The 13,900-nt window shown below is 36.7% G+C and overlaps 1 protein-coding gene across 5 annotated transcripts in view; it reads left to right on the forward strand.

Annotated features, from left to right (window-relative positions):
* Positions 1 to 13,900, forward strand: part of LOC134795287 (tyrosine-protein phosphatase Lar) — a 646,064-nt gene that overhangs the window by 589,526 nt on the left and 42,638 nt on the right. For all 5 annotated transcript variants that reach the window (XM_063767084.1, XM_063767085.1, XM_063767087.1 and 2 more), the window contains one exon: positions 11,940 to 12,050. In XM_063767084.1, the coding sequence (XP_063623154.1) occupies positions 11,940 to 12,050 (111 nt within the window). The remainder of the gene's footprint in view (positions 1 to 11,939; positions 12,051 to 13,900) is intronic.

The raw sequence follows: 13,900 nt of genomic DNA on the forward strand, positions 1-13,900 counted from the left end.
ATTTCGTAACTATACGTATTTTTACATGAAAGTAGAAAAAAATTGGTAATATGAGATTAGAACAAGTCTAGCATAATTCACATAAATAGAATAGAATTCATTGGTATACAATCAAATAACCCATTTTAAGCTGAATTCAGTGATATATAGTTTGTATATATCATTCATAGTTTTTTTTGGGAAACGGTCATATTTCTAACACGCGCCAAATTCGCGATGATCACCCGTTGAGGCCCCGCCACTTGACGTATATTTTTCCAAAATGGCTGTGCCACTCAACCGGCTTGTTATGTCTGTCCGTCTCGCGGCCACCGCCACTTACCGTAGAGACCTCGAGGAGGACAATGCCACTCGAAGGGATAATTGATCTACATATAGGGACTTATATCATTTTGTTTAGCTCTCAGAGAATGGTACTATACTTTTGACGCGTAGTCAGATCCGTTCCTTTTAATACAGACTGTACTTATTTCATTAATAACTTAAAATGTTTCCAGAAGAATATAACCTCCCCACTTTGCAAAGCTAATATTGACCGTTTACTTTCTTAACCGAAGTAACTTTCTTTGTTTTACCTAGGTGCTTGAAACTTTATAATATCATTCTAGTTCTTAGCTGTTTATAATATAAGTATAACCGTTGAGGCGAAATACGCTCGAAGTTTGGGAAAGTATGAAGTTGTGAATGTGTTATCCGTACCGTTATTTTTGTGTTTATGGTTTTTTTTCTCAGTCACGTTATTTTAAGTATTTTACTTCTTAAGGGGCCCACTGATTAACAGTCCGCCGGACGGTGTCGGCCTGTCAGTTGTTCGGAACTGTCAAAATTTTGTTCTAACTGACAGGCCGATACCGTCCGGCGGACTGTTAATCAGTGGGCCCCTTTAATTATATAGTTAGACAAGTTTAGTAGTAATTTGCAATATTCAAAATCATTTCGCATTCGAAGTGCTCGTGCAAGATGCACCTTACAAAACAATAAATAAGAGAAACAATGATAAAGTTCAAATTTAAACAAATATTTTTTAGGACATGCACTAGAGGGTTAAATATTTTCTGTAGGTACATCTTTACTTCTTTCCAAAACCTTACGTTAGACGATGTCTTAAGGGCCTACGATATCGGCCTGTCAGTTAAACGCAAAATTTTACAGCTCCGAACAACTGACAGGCTGATATCGTCCGGCGAACTGGTAATCTGTGGGCCCTTTTACATCCATCAAAGCTTTACATTGTCACTTTGTCTTCCATTCTCCTCTTAATACCCGTTTCTTTACCGCGCTCTCCAATTTCCTTTCCCACTGACCAATTTATTTACCTAATACATACTCACAAATTATACTTTACGCCCCGTTCATTAAGACAGCTTTGCACGTCACATAAGTCCAGGAAATAACATTACCTCATACTTAATCAACCACGGAGGGCGTTAGGTAAATCGACCGTTTCCTGTCTCCGTAAGAGCCAGATTAAATGTGTGCCATGATAAAGTTTCCTTGGCCACTCTAAAATGAACCCTAAGCACGGGGAAGATGGGACATTTTTGTAAAGCAATAGAAGGCAGGGAGGTCGAATGTTGCTGGTCGGTATATAAAGCCTCTATTCTGCTGGACATTTATGAATAACGCGTATTTTTCTTTTAATTACGCCGCTCTTGACGCATTTTGTGCTTAGGCTTATTAGGTACACTTGTTTTATTGGAAATAGGGAATGAAGGGAGAGTTTCTCGTGACAGTTGCTTTTCGGTTTAAAGATTCTTTATTCTCATAAGAATTTGTGCAATTCCCTTTAAATGAGAACTTAAATATATACATTTTATTTACATTTTCTATGTCACAAAAGAAAGAAAGAAAGAAAATACATTTATTTACGTCAACCAACCAGTTAAATTACAAATTTTATATATACACATAGACGTTAAATAGGACCCCCACTCAGCGTAATGCTGAGACGGTAAGCCGCAGCGCTGATTTTCGGTGGGGACCTAACTTATCGCTAACTTAAAACTAATAAGGAGATACCTAATTAAATTAACAACACATACAGGAAAAATAGAAATATAACTGTAACTAAAACATAACAAATTTATGAGCATACCGCCATAAAACATAACAAAAACATGAGGATATAGTAAGAAAAGTTAAGAGTAAAGAAGTAGTTAATTGTTTAAATGGCCTAGTGCGAGAAAGAAAGAAATAAGGGTAATAAGGGTAATGTTAAAAGGTGTTGCCGCTAAATGTTTTGGGTGTTGGATAATTAGTAAACGATATTTATGTTTGAAACTATTGATGGTTTTCAACGTTTTCAAAAGGAGCGACAGACATTGATTAAAATTACAATAAGCATTTGTTATTATATTGCCGGTAAGTATGATTACGTATTTATATTTGGGGGTAGGTTGGTGGACAACGGTGCGCGCAATACACGTAGATACGTAGATCGCTGCTGAGAAACATATGTCGAATGGTCGCTTTCGGTGAAATATAGGTGAATAAATATAAATAGTTTCGGTTAAAGAAATATAAGTCTTCAAGCTAGCCCATATGGGTACTAATATAGCCCAAACCCTCTTATACAACGAGATAGATATACAATATCCTATACAACAGATTATACAATGCCTATGCTGGTAATGATGATAATGTGGAATCTGGAAGAGTAGAGCCAAAATTCGAATAACATTATTTAAATTTGTGAATTGACACCGTACCGCAGTGAACGTGTTAACTTTACCTCCGCTCATACATACATATAACATACATATAATCACGCCTATTTCCCGGAGGGGTAGGCAGCGACCACGGATTTCCACTTGCTACGATCTTGACATACCTCTTTCGCTCATATACACTTGGATAAAAATATTACCATACGTAAATGGGAATAGGTACTCGACACAAGGAAAACAACCGATCGTTCAATATTCCAATACCTTTATACTCTGCGTACATAAGATGTTTATGTATACAATGCATACAATAGTTGAATCGCGGAGGGAGTAGGAGTTGCAAGTTTATTCCACTATGCATCGGCAACTTACAAGACACGACATCGCGGACATATTTATACGTAGACCGAGCAAATGCATTTGTTACATCCAAATCCATTTCAGTGCTGCCAGTCGCACGAGAGAGCTGCTTCTTTCGTATCGTAATCTAGAAATTACTTATGGCGATTAATTTGAGGCAGGTTTCTATCATATTTCTCCAGTTTATTCTGGTACCAAAGTGCTTACCAAAATCGATGGTTTTCTTTTTGATAGACTGAGATTTGCTTCGTTGAAACAATAGTCACACTTAAACAAAGATATATCATGTTTTGGCGCTAAGGCTCTCATGTCATTGTCGTTGTGACAAGGTACGAAGTGACACAGAAATCAACTCAGCGACCAGACGGTCGAGTTCACAAACATGTTTACAAGCTAACGTTCCAAAATATATTTACACTACCTTATTGTCAGTGTCTTAGCGGCGTGTCAATATATTTTGGGAACTTTGTTTGTGATCTCGACTGTACATGCGACCTCTATTTCTACATATGTCTATCAGCGAAGACCGAACAGCGACACCATGTTTATTGGGTGCACTTTGTTCTAACCGACCGCGAAGTGTTTACGGCGCTTGACTTCGCCAATCTTGCAGCTGTACGTTTGTTCCAGTTGCACCTGTGTTGGCTCTTTGTTGAGTGTCTAATGTTCTAAAAAATCGAATTTTAAATTATATTTGAATTTTATTCGATTCATAAAATGCCAAAAATAAATTAGGTATTATGAATGAATGATGCTTTTATTCGAAACACCCATACACAATAACATTAAAATAGGCTTAAATCTAGGTAAATTTGAAGTTACAGTGCTGCGAGTGGTTCCACAAAAGGATAACACTCAGCATGTGTCGCAGCACATGAGTAGTGTTACGACGCTGATTTTCAGTGTACCCACTGACACGTAAAACAAACACAAAACAACATAGAACATAAAAACAAAACCGAAGCAGAATACAACAGAATCTGCAGTTGACACGGTAATTTATTTACAATATAAGAAAACCGATATTACGTTCATGGTATGACTATTATTTACCAAAGACATATGTAACTTCGTATAAGATGAATAAAGTCTAAGCCAAAAACGTGCCTCGGAAATCAAGAAAAAGTCATTCTCGGATAGATGGCGCACACACCTTTAGCCTATGCTCGGCTAGATGGCGTGACGACACCGTTTCATATTTAACAATTTTAACACATAGATATCAGTGAATGAACATGGGTCAAAATGATATAAAAATAATAAAATCATTTATCCATATATATACATTTTTTTGATATTTTTATACGTTTTCATTTTGAGTTTTAGTCGTGTGTCCATAGATGGCAGTAAATTTACTGTGACTACAAAATTTACTTTGACAGGACCCCTCTATACTATCTATTCTCTTTGCTATTACTTATTATGATAAATTTAATGGTGTCAGGTCACTATAACAGGCACTGTTGCGGTACATGCATCTTCTATAATTATGACCATCAACAACCAGCAACTGACGACATTCTTGAAACAGATTATAAATATATTATAGGTTTGCATGAGGAAACAACTTAAAAAAACTCATACTGCCCAATTTTACAACTTTTTTCCTTTTTGACTGTCGTAAAAAACTAATTTTCAGGTAAAAAACTAGGCCCCAGGCACAGGCTTAAACTGGATTACATTTTGACGCGACTCTTTTGTTCAAAGTGCATACCAAAGAAATACAAAAAAGGCACCGCTGGAAGTGACACGGCCGCCCTTAATCCCAACACGCCCCCCACTGTTATTGTTGTTCGAATTAAACCCGGCTTTTTGCTATAACAACAACCAAACCGTTGCCCATTCAAACTTCCCAGGATTCGGCATTTGTATGTAAATGAGTCCTAATCTGGCGTAGGGCGCAATCACGGCGGTGTATCTGCGTCCCTTAGGGCGAGAGGTGAACACAGACCATAATAACTGGAAGGCTCAGGACATAATCTCCCATTGTTTTGAGGTTATAAAGCATGAACACACGTGTTGTGCTGTAATTTATATTCTGGGACCTTTTTGTTTATGGCCAAGGCTTGGATTTAATAACGCGGCCGCGTCGTTAAACTATCCTTGAATTGCGACAGTTTTAAGGAGCTTTAAAGCCAGGATTCGCATTCAAATGTCTCTTCCATTAGCATATTGTGTCTATATAAAAGTAAGTACTATCGTTTGGGGTTATTTGCAACCCCTGGGTCTATTTGGAATTATTAGAATCATCTTTATGGCATCAAATTTTATACCGTCGTTGTATTTGGAACAAACACAAAATAATAAAACAGTATATAAATACTTCGGCCTTGGGCTTAGGCGCGTTAGGAGATATTTCGGCTGCGAATTTATATAATATCCGAAGTCAAATAAGGGTTCTCAAATAGCAAATAGCGAGGGTATTGCTTTAGATTTTTAGATACGAAAACAATTATGCTTTAGATACAAATGCTAAATACGAAACTATTTTTAAATATCTTGTCTGTTGCAGCTATGACTCACCACAGTTTAAATTACGATCAATTAGAGCAAGTTATTTAAGCGTTAAGGAAGTTCTTAAAAAACAATAGAAGTACCTAATATGTTACAAGTCGGTAGGGACTATAATGTCTTTAACAACGCGAAATTTCTTCTTCAAAAAACTAGTCCCGAAGTTAACTCGAACCGACGTGTCTGAAGCTATCGGGTCCGGAGCTGACATATCAAAGGCTTGAACAAGGGCCATTGAGCCCGCACCTGCCTCGGTGCAAGTGCCGGAGAAAAAATGGCCGTTTAGGTGTTGATTATAATAGCGGAAACAAGAACGACGCCGCAACAGTAATACAGCTACTGATATCCAAACGTCGCCTAGCCATTTAGGCACCAGCTGCGATACAAATTTAATATTTTGACGGGCAGTTTCACATCATAATAACTGCTTCAAATGATGTTTGTATCGAATAATTTTATTTGGTATAGAAATAGACACAAACATACACAAACTTGAAGATCCGTCCGTCTAAGCATAATTAAAGAGCATTTATATTTAAAAAGATTATAAGTATGTGAATAAAAATCAACAAAATATTTCTAACCCGCCTCATCTTCTGTACTTGTGCCAACACAAGATATAAATCGTGAAGCCTAGGGATCAGGAGCGCCATATTTTTTATTTGATCGCTTTGATTCAACGACCCCCAGATTGAATGTCTATCTTGTTACAATATCATGAATTCTTTGTGTTACATTGGTTACAAAGAGTTAACGATATGGGTTTTTTTTCTGTGTTTCGTGTTTTTGTTAATTTACAACATATCAACATATGTCTACCTACTCAAAATGATGTATCCAATTCGTTTTCTCCATCCTTATCCAGCCTAATATTTTGATTAAAGAACACTTTATGTTATGTGGTGTGGTAGTAGAAATCCTAAAACAAGAACAAAAGTGTCCTTAATAAATTGGATAGCATCCTGAGGTTCTTAAAAATATTTAGGTAGGACTAGGGAGCATACATGAACTCGTTGCTCTAATGTAATAATAATAAAAATTGATTTCAATAGCGTACCAAAGACAGCCCTCTTACCGTTAGAAACAAATGAATCCATAAACAAACATACACTCGACAAACATTACTCTTTCATCCTTTTCATTACAACTATATAGTGTTAAAATATAGTCATTATATGCACTAATTCAACTAAAATCTCCACTCCTATATTGCGGTAAACCTCTCAAGTTAGTCTGGCTAGATAAATCACTTCAGGAAGCAGGAGACGTTTGTAACACCTCTGAGCCTTAATAATACACAACACGGGACGGTCTGGATCTCTCAGTATTAAGGGCATGGCGGACAAGACACTGCTTTAATTAACTTTGTGACCCGACAACAAGGAATACATTTGACATATGTACAATTTGAGTGGTAGGTATACCTACAACGGCAAATAATACACATTATAAATATACTTTTTGAGCTTTCTGTAATATTTTGATTAATATCAAGTTTAAAAGGTTTATCAAACTACACAACGGGACTTAATCGCGTATTTAAGTTTTAAGATTTACCTCCGACGTTTCGAGGACGGCGTTGTTGTCCCCGTGGTCTCGGAGGTGTCGTGTCTTCTTGTGTAGTTTGATAATGTTTAATAATCGTGAAAGTTTAAATCAGTGTTTCTAAAAGGTTTACTTTTAAGATTCCTAATTTTGAAGTATCAGGAACCCAATTCTGATTTTAATTTCTTGATCAGAAATTACGATTGTGATCCGTCAGCTGTCAACAGTGACTGGCCGGGCGCGGTCTAGCAATGCCAATAAAAAAATGTATCAATAAGACAAAATATAAACGTCATATAAAGCTCCAAAGTAAAAATGGTACATTATTGACACGCAATCTGCTCTTTGTCTCATGAAATTAAAACACTGTTTATTTTTTATTGAATTACTATTCAATACAACGAACTGGCGCAATTTTTACGCATTTTCTCCTACATCCAACTGTCACATACCGTTTATTTTTTACCACAACTTCACCGCCATTTGCGCGCTTAAGCGTCCCAGCTGCACACCTACAAAAACTCTTTAACTGTTGTCTTTTGTCTTCAATTCAAAAAGCGAGGACCTTCGTCAGAAACGCCCTAACCTATCGTCGGGGCTGTCACGGGGTCCCCTGGCCCCGACCACGTAGGGGTCGGTAGTTTCATTTTATTACTCGCGGACCGCTGGGACCACCGCGATTTTAGCGCCCGAATCTGTCTTCACTTGAATTTGAAATTTTGTCTCTTTCTTGTCATCGGAAGAAAAGCGTAGTTTTTGCACACCGGGGACTTATTGCGAGCTAGCAGTATAATAACCAGCTTGGGCTGGACATCTTTAGATTCTTTTTGGCGCCCAACGTGGGACTTAATTTTGGCGACGATTATAGTAGGTAGTTAGGTACCCTTATCGTCTTACAATGCTGTTCCGGTTGTAGAACACACAATGTTTAGGAAGGCTGCTGTCTTACAAACCAAGGGGCTAGTGTTTGATGGGATTTGATCTGATTGTTCTTGACCTAAAAAACACAATGACACAAAAAAAAACATCTTGAACTGTTCGGCTACTGTGACTTGTAAACATCATCTCTTCATAAAAGAGAAACACGAATAATCTCTGCTTGTTTACATTATCTGCAGTTTGTAAGTTATTTCGCGTACAATATTGCAGCACGTTGCAGTTTCAGCTGGCGCCCAACGTAGGCTTTACTTTGGCGACGATGATCCACATTTTTATTTTAACTGTCATCACTACTTTCAACAATCCGGTTTATTACTTTACTGCAGTGGGATTGCGCTCGTAACTTTGTTTGCGGGAAAATAGAACAAGAAACTTGAACCGGGAATGCAGTGAAACGGTTGGAAATAAAAGTAATAACTTTGAATTTTGATACCTTTGCGAAATTGCATGGAGAAAATATAAATGTTAGATGTTGGTCTTGAAGTGTCTCCAGGGCGGTATAAAGTCTTAAAAAGCGAAAAATGTACGGTACAAGATGCTAGCTGGTATTAACATTATAGTCACTTTTTTTACAAGGTGATGACATGCAGTTGTTCTCAACCGACAGGATACGGTTTCTGATAACGAAACTTTCGTTTAAGTGAAACATAATATTTCAGAGAGTAATTATTGATGAAAAGTATAATAATAAAATTTATAAATCAAAATAACGTGTTAAAATATTCCAAAAAAGCTTTATTAAAATGTAATGTACATTTATTATAGGTATCAAAATTAGTTGCAACTCAATAGTTAACGTTTAAATAAATTGTTTACAGTTTATTAAACAAAAGTTAATAAAGTTTACAATTCGTTGCACGCATTAAATTTCAATTTGTCGTATCGTGGTAGGAATTGATTGCCGCAAACTGCCCGCTCGCCTGGCCCGCCGGTCTCATATTTCCTACTTGCCTGACGATGTTAGCTTTATGAAGAAAAATACCGCACGAAACCACTAAGGCTTTATAAATATTTTCATTTTAATTATTTATCGTATGGCATTTAAGTCACTGGTATTACATATGGTGTTGTTAATGCTTAGACATTGTACGCGAGCTGATGAGTTAGGTGATATTTACAACTTAAACTGTGGGATCAACCCCGAAATCGCAAAAGAAATTGTCTAGCAAATCGCGAAATGTAGGAAACAACTAATTCCTTGTATGTTGTACAGTATGACCTCACTAAGTAATAATTTTATTTCAGTAGGAAATATTAATTAAAACATTCCTCTTCTTCTTTTCATCTTGTTACCCCCTGCTGGGGTGTAGGGCTCGAAACAACATTTAACATTACAGAGACTATATTTAGCTTGGTTTAAGTATGCTATGTTGTATCAAATCTAGTTTTGGCATACGGTAAATATGAGGCATTTTACTAGACTATGTTTTTTCCATTTTGTAGTATTGGGTACTCGAATAAATATTTTCATGTGCTGGATTTAAATCGTATATGGAATATTTTCAATCTATTTTTCTTGTTTCCATTGACGTTGGTTTGCATGATTTATGACGAGCATTCAATATCCGGCGGGGAAGCCATTACTTATTCCATACTTAATGTACTTTTAGTATTGGAAGAATTTAATTCTGAAATAATATGTGATTGCGTGAATTATTTGCTTTTGTAACTGTGAGGTATTCCAAGATATAATCACCCACCGTATCTCCTGTACAGCTTCTTGTATTTTCTAATCCACTAACCTTAGGTTTAGGTACATTAAAGCGGCCGCGGCCGCTATGAAGCTGACAAAAGTGGGGACGTTTTTTCATTTGTATACTGCCTCCTTCGCACTCAAGAAATATTCATATACGTGATGGCTTTCCCTTTGCACACTTCAATTATTATTATCTTTAAGCGTGATCGTCATTCTAGATCTGTGGCATTTCCTTAATTAATTAACACATTAAGCTACTTTACATTAATTTATTACCAAAGGCCAATCGAAACCATCTCCCAACGACGAAGCCTTTCCATCCTTGCCAAGTTTTAATTTCGCTGCTAGCAAAGTAAATAATATCCTCGCGCTGCCCCGTCGGCTGTTTGTTTTTATTAAAACTATGTCTGTCCACTTCATGTTTCATAGTAATTACATTTTCTTTGTGTGTTGTTTCTGGATGCCGCTGAATATTTCTCCCGGCGACAGTTTTTCGGATTCACCTGGTTTAGACGGCCACAAATCCCACTGTTTTTTCAATTCTGTACGTTATTACCGAGTTTGCAACGTGGGTTACAAAGAATTCTGTTCCAAAATTTTAATCTTTACAAATATTAAATTTTTCAAATTAATCCGCCATTTTTTTACGTTTTAGTGGTTTGACAATCGTATCAGCATTAGATATTATAGATTTAGTTATTATTTTGGCGCATTTAAGTTTTTTTTTAATATAAATATGATACCTTTGCCCAAATCCTCTAATGATGACGAAAAACTCGACCTCCTGCCTCCAGCTTGTCATTTAACTGTCTTGAAAAAAGTTATTGTCTACGAAACGTTTAGCAGTTTAAAATTTGAGCAAATATACGGTGTTAAAAATCAGTGAAGTTTGTATAATTTCTTGTGGAACTTTTATGTTGAATGTAATGAAATATGAACATTTAGGCTGACCGAAAAACAATGAGAACCGTAAACGACAAACGTACACCTAAAGAACTGCAGGCTGCATTCACGGATATAGAAGATCGAAAATTTCGTTATCTATCACTCGAATGTACAAGAGCGGTAGAGTCAGATAAAGAAACATCGATTATGGATGTTTGTAATAGGCCGTCTATATCTGTAGAATATTCACCACAAAATGCCCGTAACTCCTGGCATGTACTCTCTGACTGAGCATCAGCGGATCCATCGAGCCTCGTAAATTGTTTCCAGCTGATTGCCAACCCTATAAATAGCTCCGGATGCTGTTATTAATTTCCACCATTTACGCTTTAATATAAGGTCTAAATTGCAACTGGGCAAATATGAGCATAGGGAAGTAATAAGCAAAGCCACGGCTTGTATCTTGCTTCATGAAATATGGTATCTTAACTAATTAGTTCCTTGGTCTTAGTGCTTTGCCGGTTGCAAAGGGAACCCTAGAGTATTTTTCTAGACATTTCAGTTTTTCTTGTGTTTTTTTTTTCCTTTTGCTTATGATGGAGATTAAAATTTTCCGAATTTCAAAGACGAAGTACATTCAATTACACTATTCACTTGCACTATGCAGGATGCAGGTAAAAAAAATTCTGTCACAATTTTGTTCTGAGCTGAGGTTACCTATATCTTTAGAATGTTTGTTTGGTTGATCTTTTCATGTTTGTTTTATTTTTCTACGCCTCATCTCATCAAATGTTTCATGTTTTCTTTCGCGTTCGTTTTCTGCAATATTTCAATATTGAAGCGTCGCGAACTAGGCTCTTCTTTTTTAAAAGCAATCACCAAAGTTTTGATTATCACTGCACCGAGACAAGACAAACGTCTCAGTTTACTAAATCTTCTAAAAGCCATAACACTGGCTTAATAACCCCTTAGCCGTATGAAAGCTCTATAAACACCCCGCTGTGACGCATGGCCGCTGGCCATCCTAATGGATCCCCCGAGGGCCGTGTTATTAACTCATAAATCTTTATCTATTTACATGGAACACGCTACGAACACAAACTAACTCAAATAACTTCCCTATATCACCAAGCTTCACTTAAGTTTACTGTTTAATCATTAGTTTTGGAACGGACCTTGCAATTTCTAGCATCGCCGGAGAATTGACTAACGCTTTTAAGGTTACGTTTTCATTTTACTGTTACCCGTTTTGGAACGTACCGTGCAATTTATGGGCGCACTTGCTGGAGAAACACTGCGCTTTGATGTTATGTTTTACATTTTCTCTCTCTTTCTAGGTACCCTGCAAATTGTCAAGAGTGAGGAAGAGGACCAGGGCAAGTTCGAGTGCGTCGCGGAAAATTCTATCGGAACTGAATTTTCGAAACCCACTTCGCTGTACGTCAAAGGTGAGTTTTTTTGTTTAAAAGTTTAATCCCCAAATTTTGCAGTGGTTTAAGTGGTTTTTCACGTACAAGCATTTTTTATGTCATTTTGGTTTCATACGCTCAGTTATGCAACTACCAATTAAAAAGACGTCCGGGCGACAAATATCGATTTTATTAGGATTTATATAGTTACTATAATTAATAAAAATTCAAGTATTCATTGGAAAAAAAAGGAAAGGATACTTTTATTTAGACGAAGTAGTGTTAGTTCGGAGTGAACAATAAATTATGATAAATAGGTACAATACAATACAAATACTCTTTATTGCACACCTCATTACATTACAGAATGCGATATCTCTTTCTCGCTCTTACTTATCGGTGCGTCGCACAATGACCTTGGTGCGGTGCGATAGTGTGTTACGGCCTTTAAAGTTAGAATCGGGCCGTATACTTCTACTCTTTAAGTAGTTCCTCGTTTGCAATTTAGTATATTATTTACCCCGCAACTATTTTCCCGCTTGCATGCTGATAACGTCGCGCACTAAAGTGTTTCGCGTCTAAACGCGCCACATTTAGATACCGTCTGACTGAATACTTACAATTAGTTCCAACTTAGAAGTGCTGCACTATGTTACGTGAAGTAGGGGTGCATACACTATATTTATTATACTTATGTAGCTCATTCTATTCATAATCATTAGTTTACCAAATTACCTAAAAAAAATTTTGGCAAGTATTTACAATTACATATCTAAGTCGGCTTTTTTTTTGCTTCCAATTTTAAATTAAAAATAGTTTTTCTCGGCTAACGCAACGTAGAAAAAAAATCAGCATCGTGCATTTTATATTGGTGGAGTGGGGTATATAAAGCCGGCCACACACGCTAGGTTATAATAACTGATGGTTATTCCTGCACAGTTCATTTGTGCAGGTATAACTAAACGTGTGTATGACATGACTCCTTGCCTGCGCAAGCAAAATTTGAAATATGAAAATTTATATTTTTTGCCGCTCGGTTGTGCTTGCGCACTTCGCTTGCGCAGGCATAACTGAACGTGTGTTGCTGGCAGGCTTAATAGGCTTCAGTCATCCAGTGATTGCGGAGGGGATAGGTCGCACGTCGCTGCGCAACAATGTCGTCTCGCAAACGAAATGCAATTGTAGAGGAATTTATTAGACTGATCATATTTTTGTAAAAATCGATTCGACTGGCAAATCATATTACTTTTTGGCAACCGAGTTTTTTAACAAATGTTGTTTAACGTTAATAATCTACACAAAATTTTCAATAAAAAAGATTCAGTACACTTCTCGCAGGGATCAATATTTAAAAAAGATAATAAAGAGGGAAACTTATTTGTAACAAATTCTAAGGTTCCTTGTTTTTATTTTTTCGTTAATAATTTGAAAAGTATGACTCATAGCAAAAAAATATCTTATACATAAATAATAAACATAAAATTTCCTACAAAAAAATTACAAATAATAAACCTAATAGCGCTATTGCGTCGACGTCAACCACCGCTACCGGTGCCATGATGGTTTGAACTGAGAGTTTGTGCAGGTTTGTCGTTACGTGTGTGTGCCCTATGAAACTCGGTCGTGCCTGTTGGTATTGCTTGCACACGCAAAACCGACACGCAAAACCTAGCGTGTGTGGCCGGCTTTAAACTTTACTTAATCTTTTATCTTTTAAAGATTAAGTAATAATACATCAATATCAGATTTTTAAAGAGCGAATATGAAGTTTGACGTTATTCGCCATGTGGGTCGTAGCCACATTATCTGCTCAAACCTATTCGTGTATATCCACACCTATATTACACCACGCCAAAACTTTCGGTAAACAAACTTCATTTTATAAATTT

This window comes from Cydia splendana, chromosome 12, assembly GCF_910591565.1.
Source record: "Cydia splendana chromosome 12, ilCydSple1.2, whole genome shotgun sequence".
Classification (NCBI taxonomy): Eukaryota; Metazoa; Arthropoda; class Insecta; order Lepidoptera; family Tortricidae; genus Cydia; species Cydia splendana.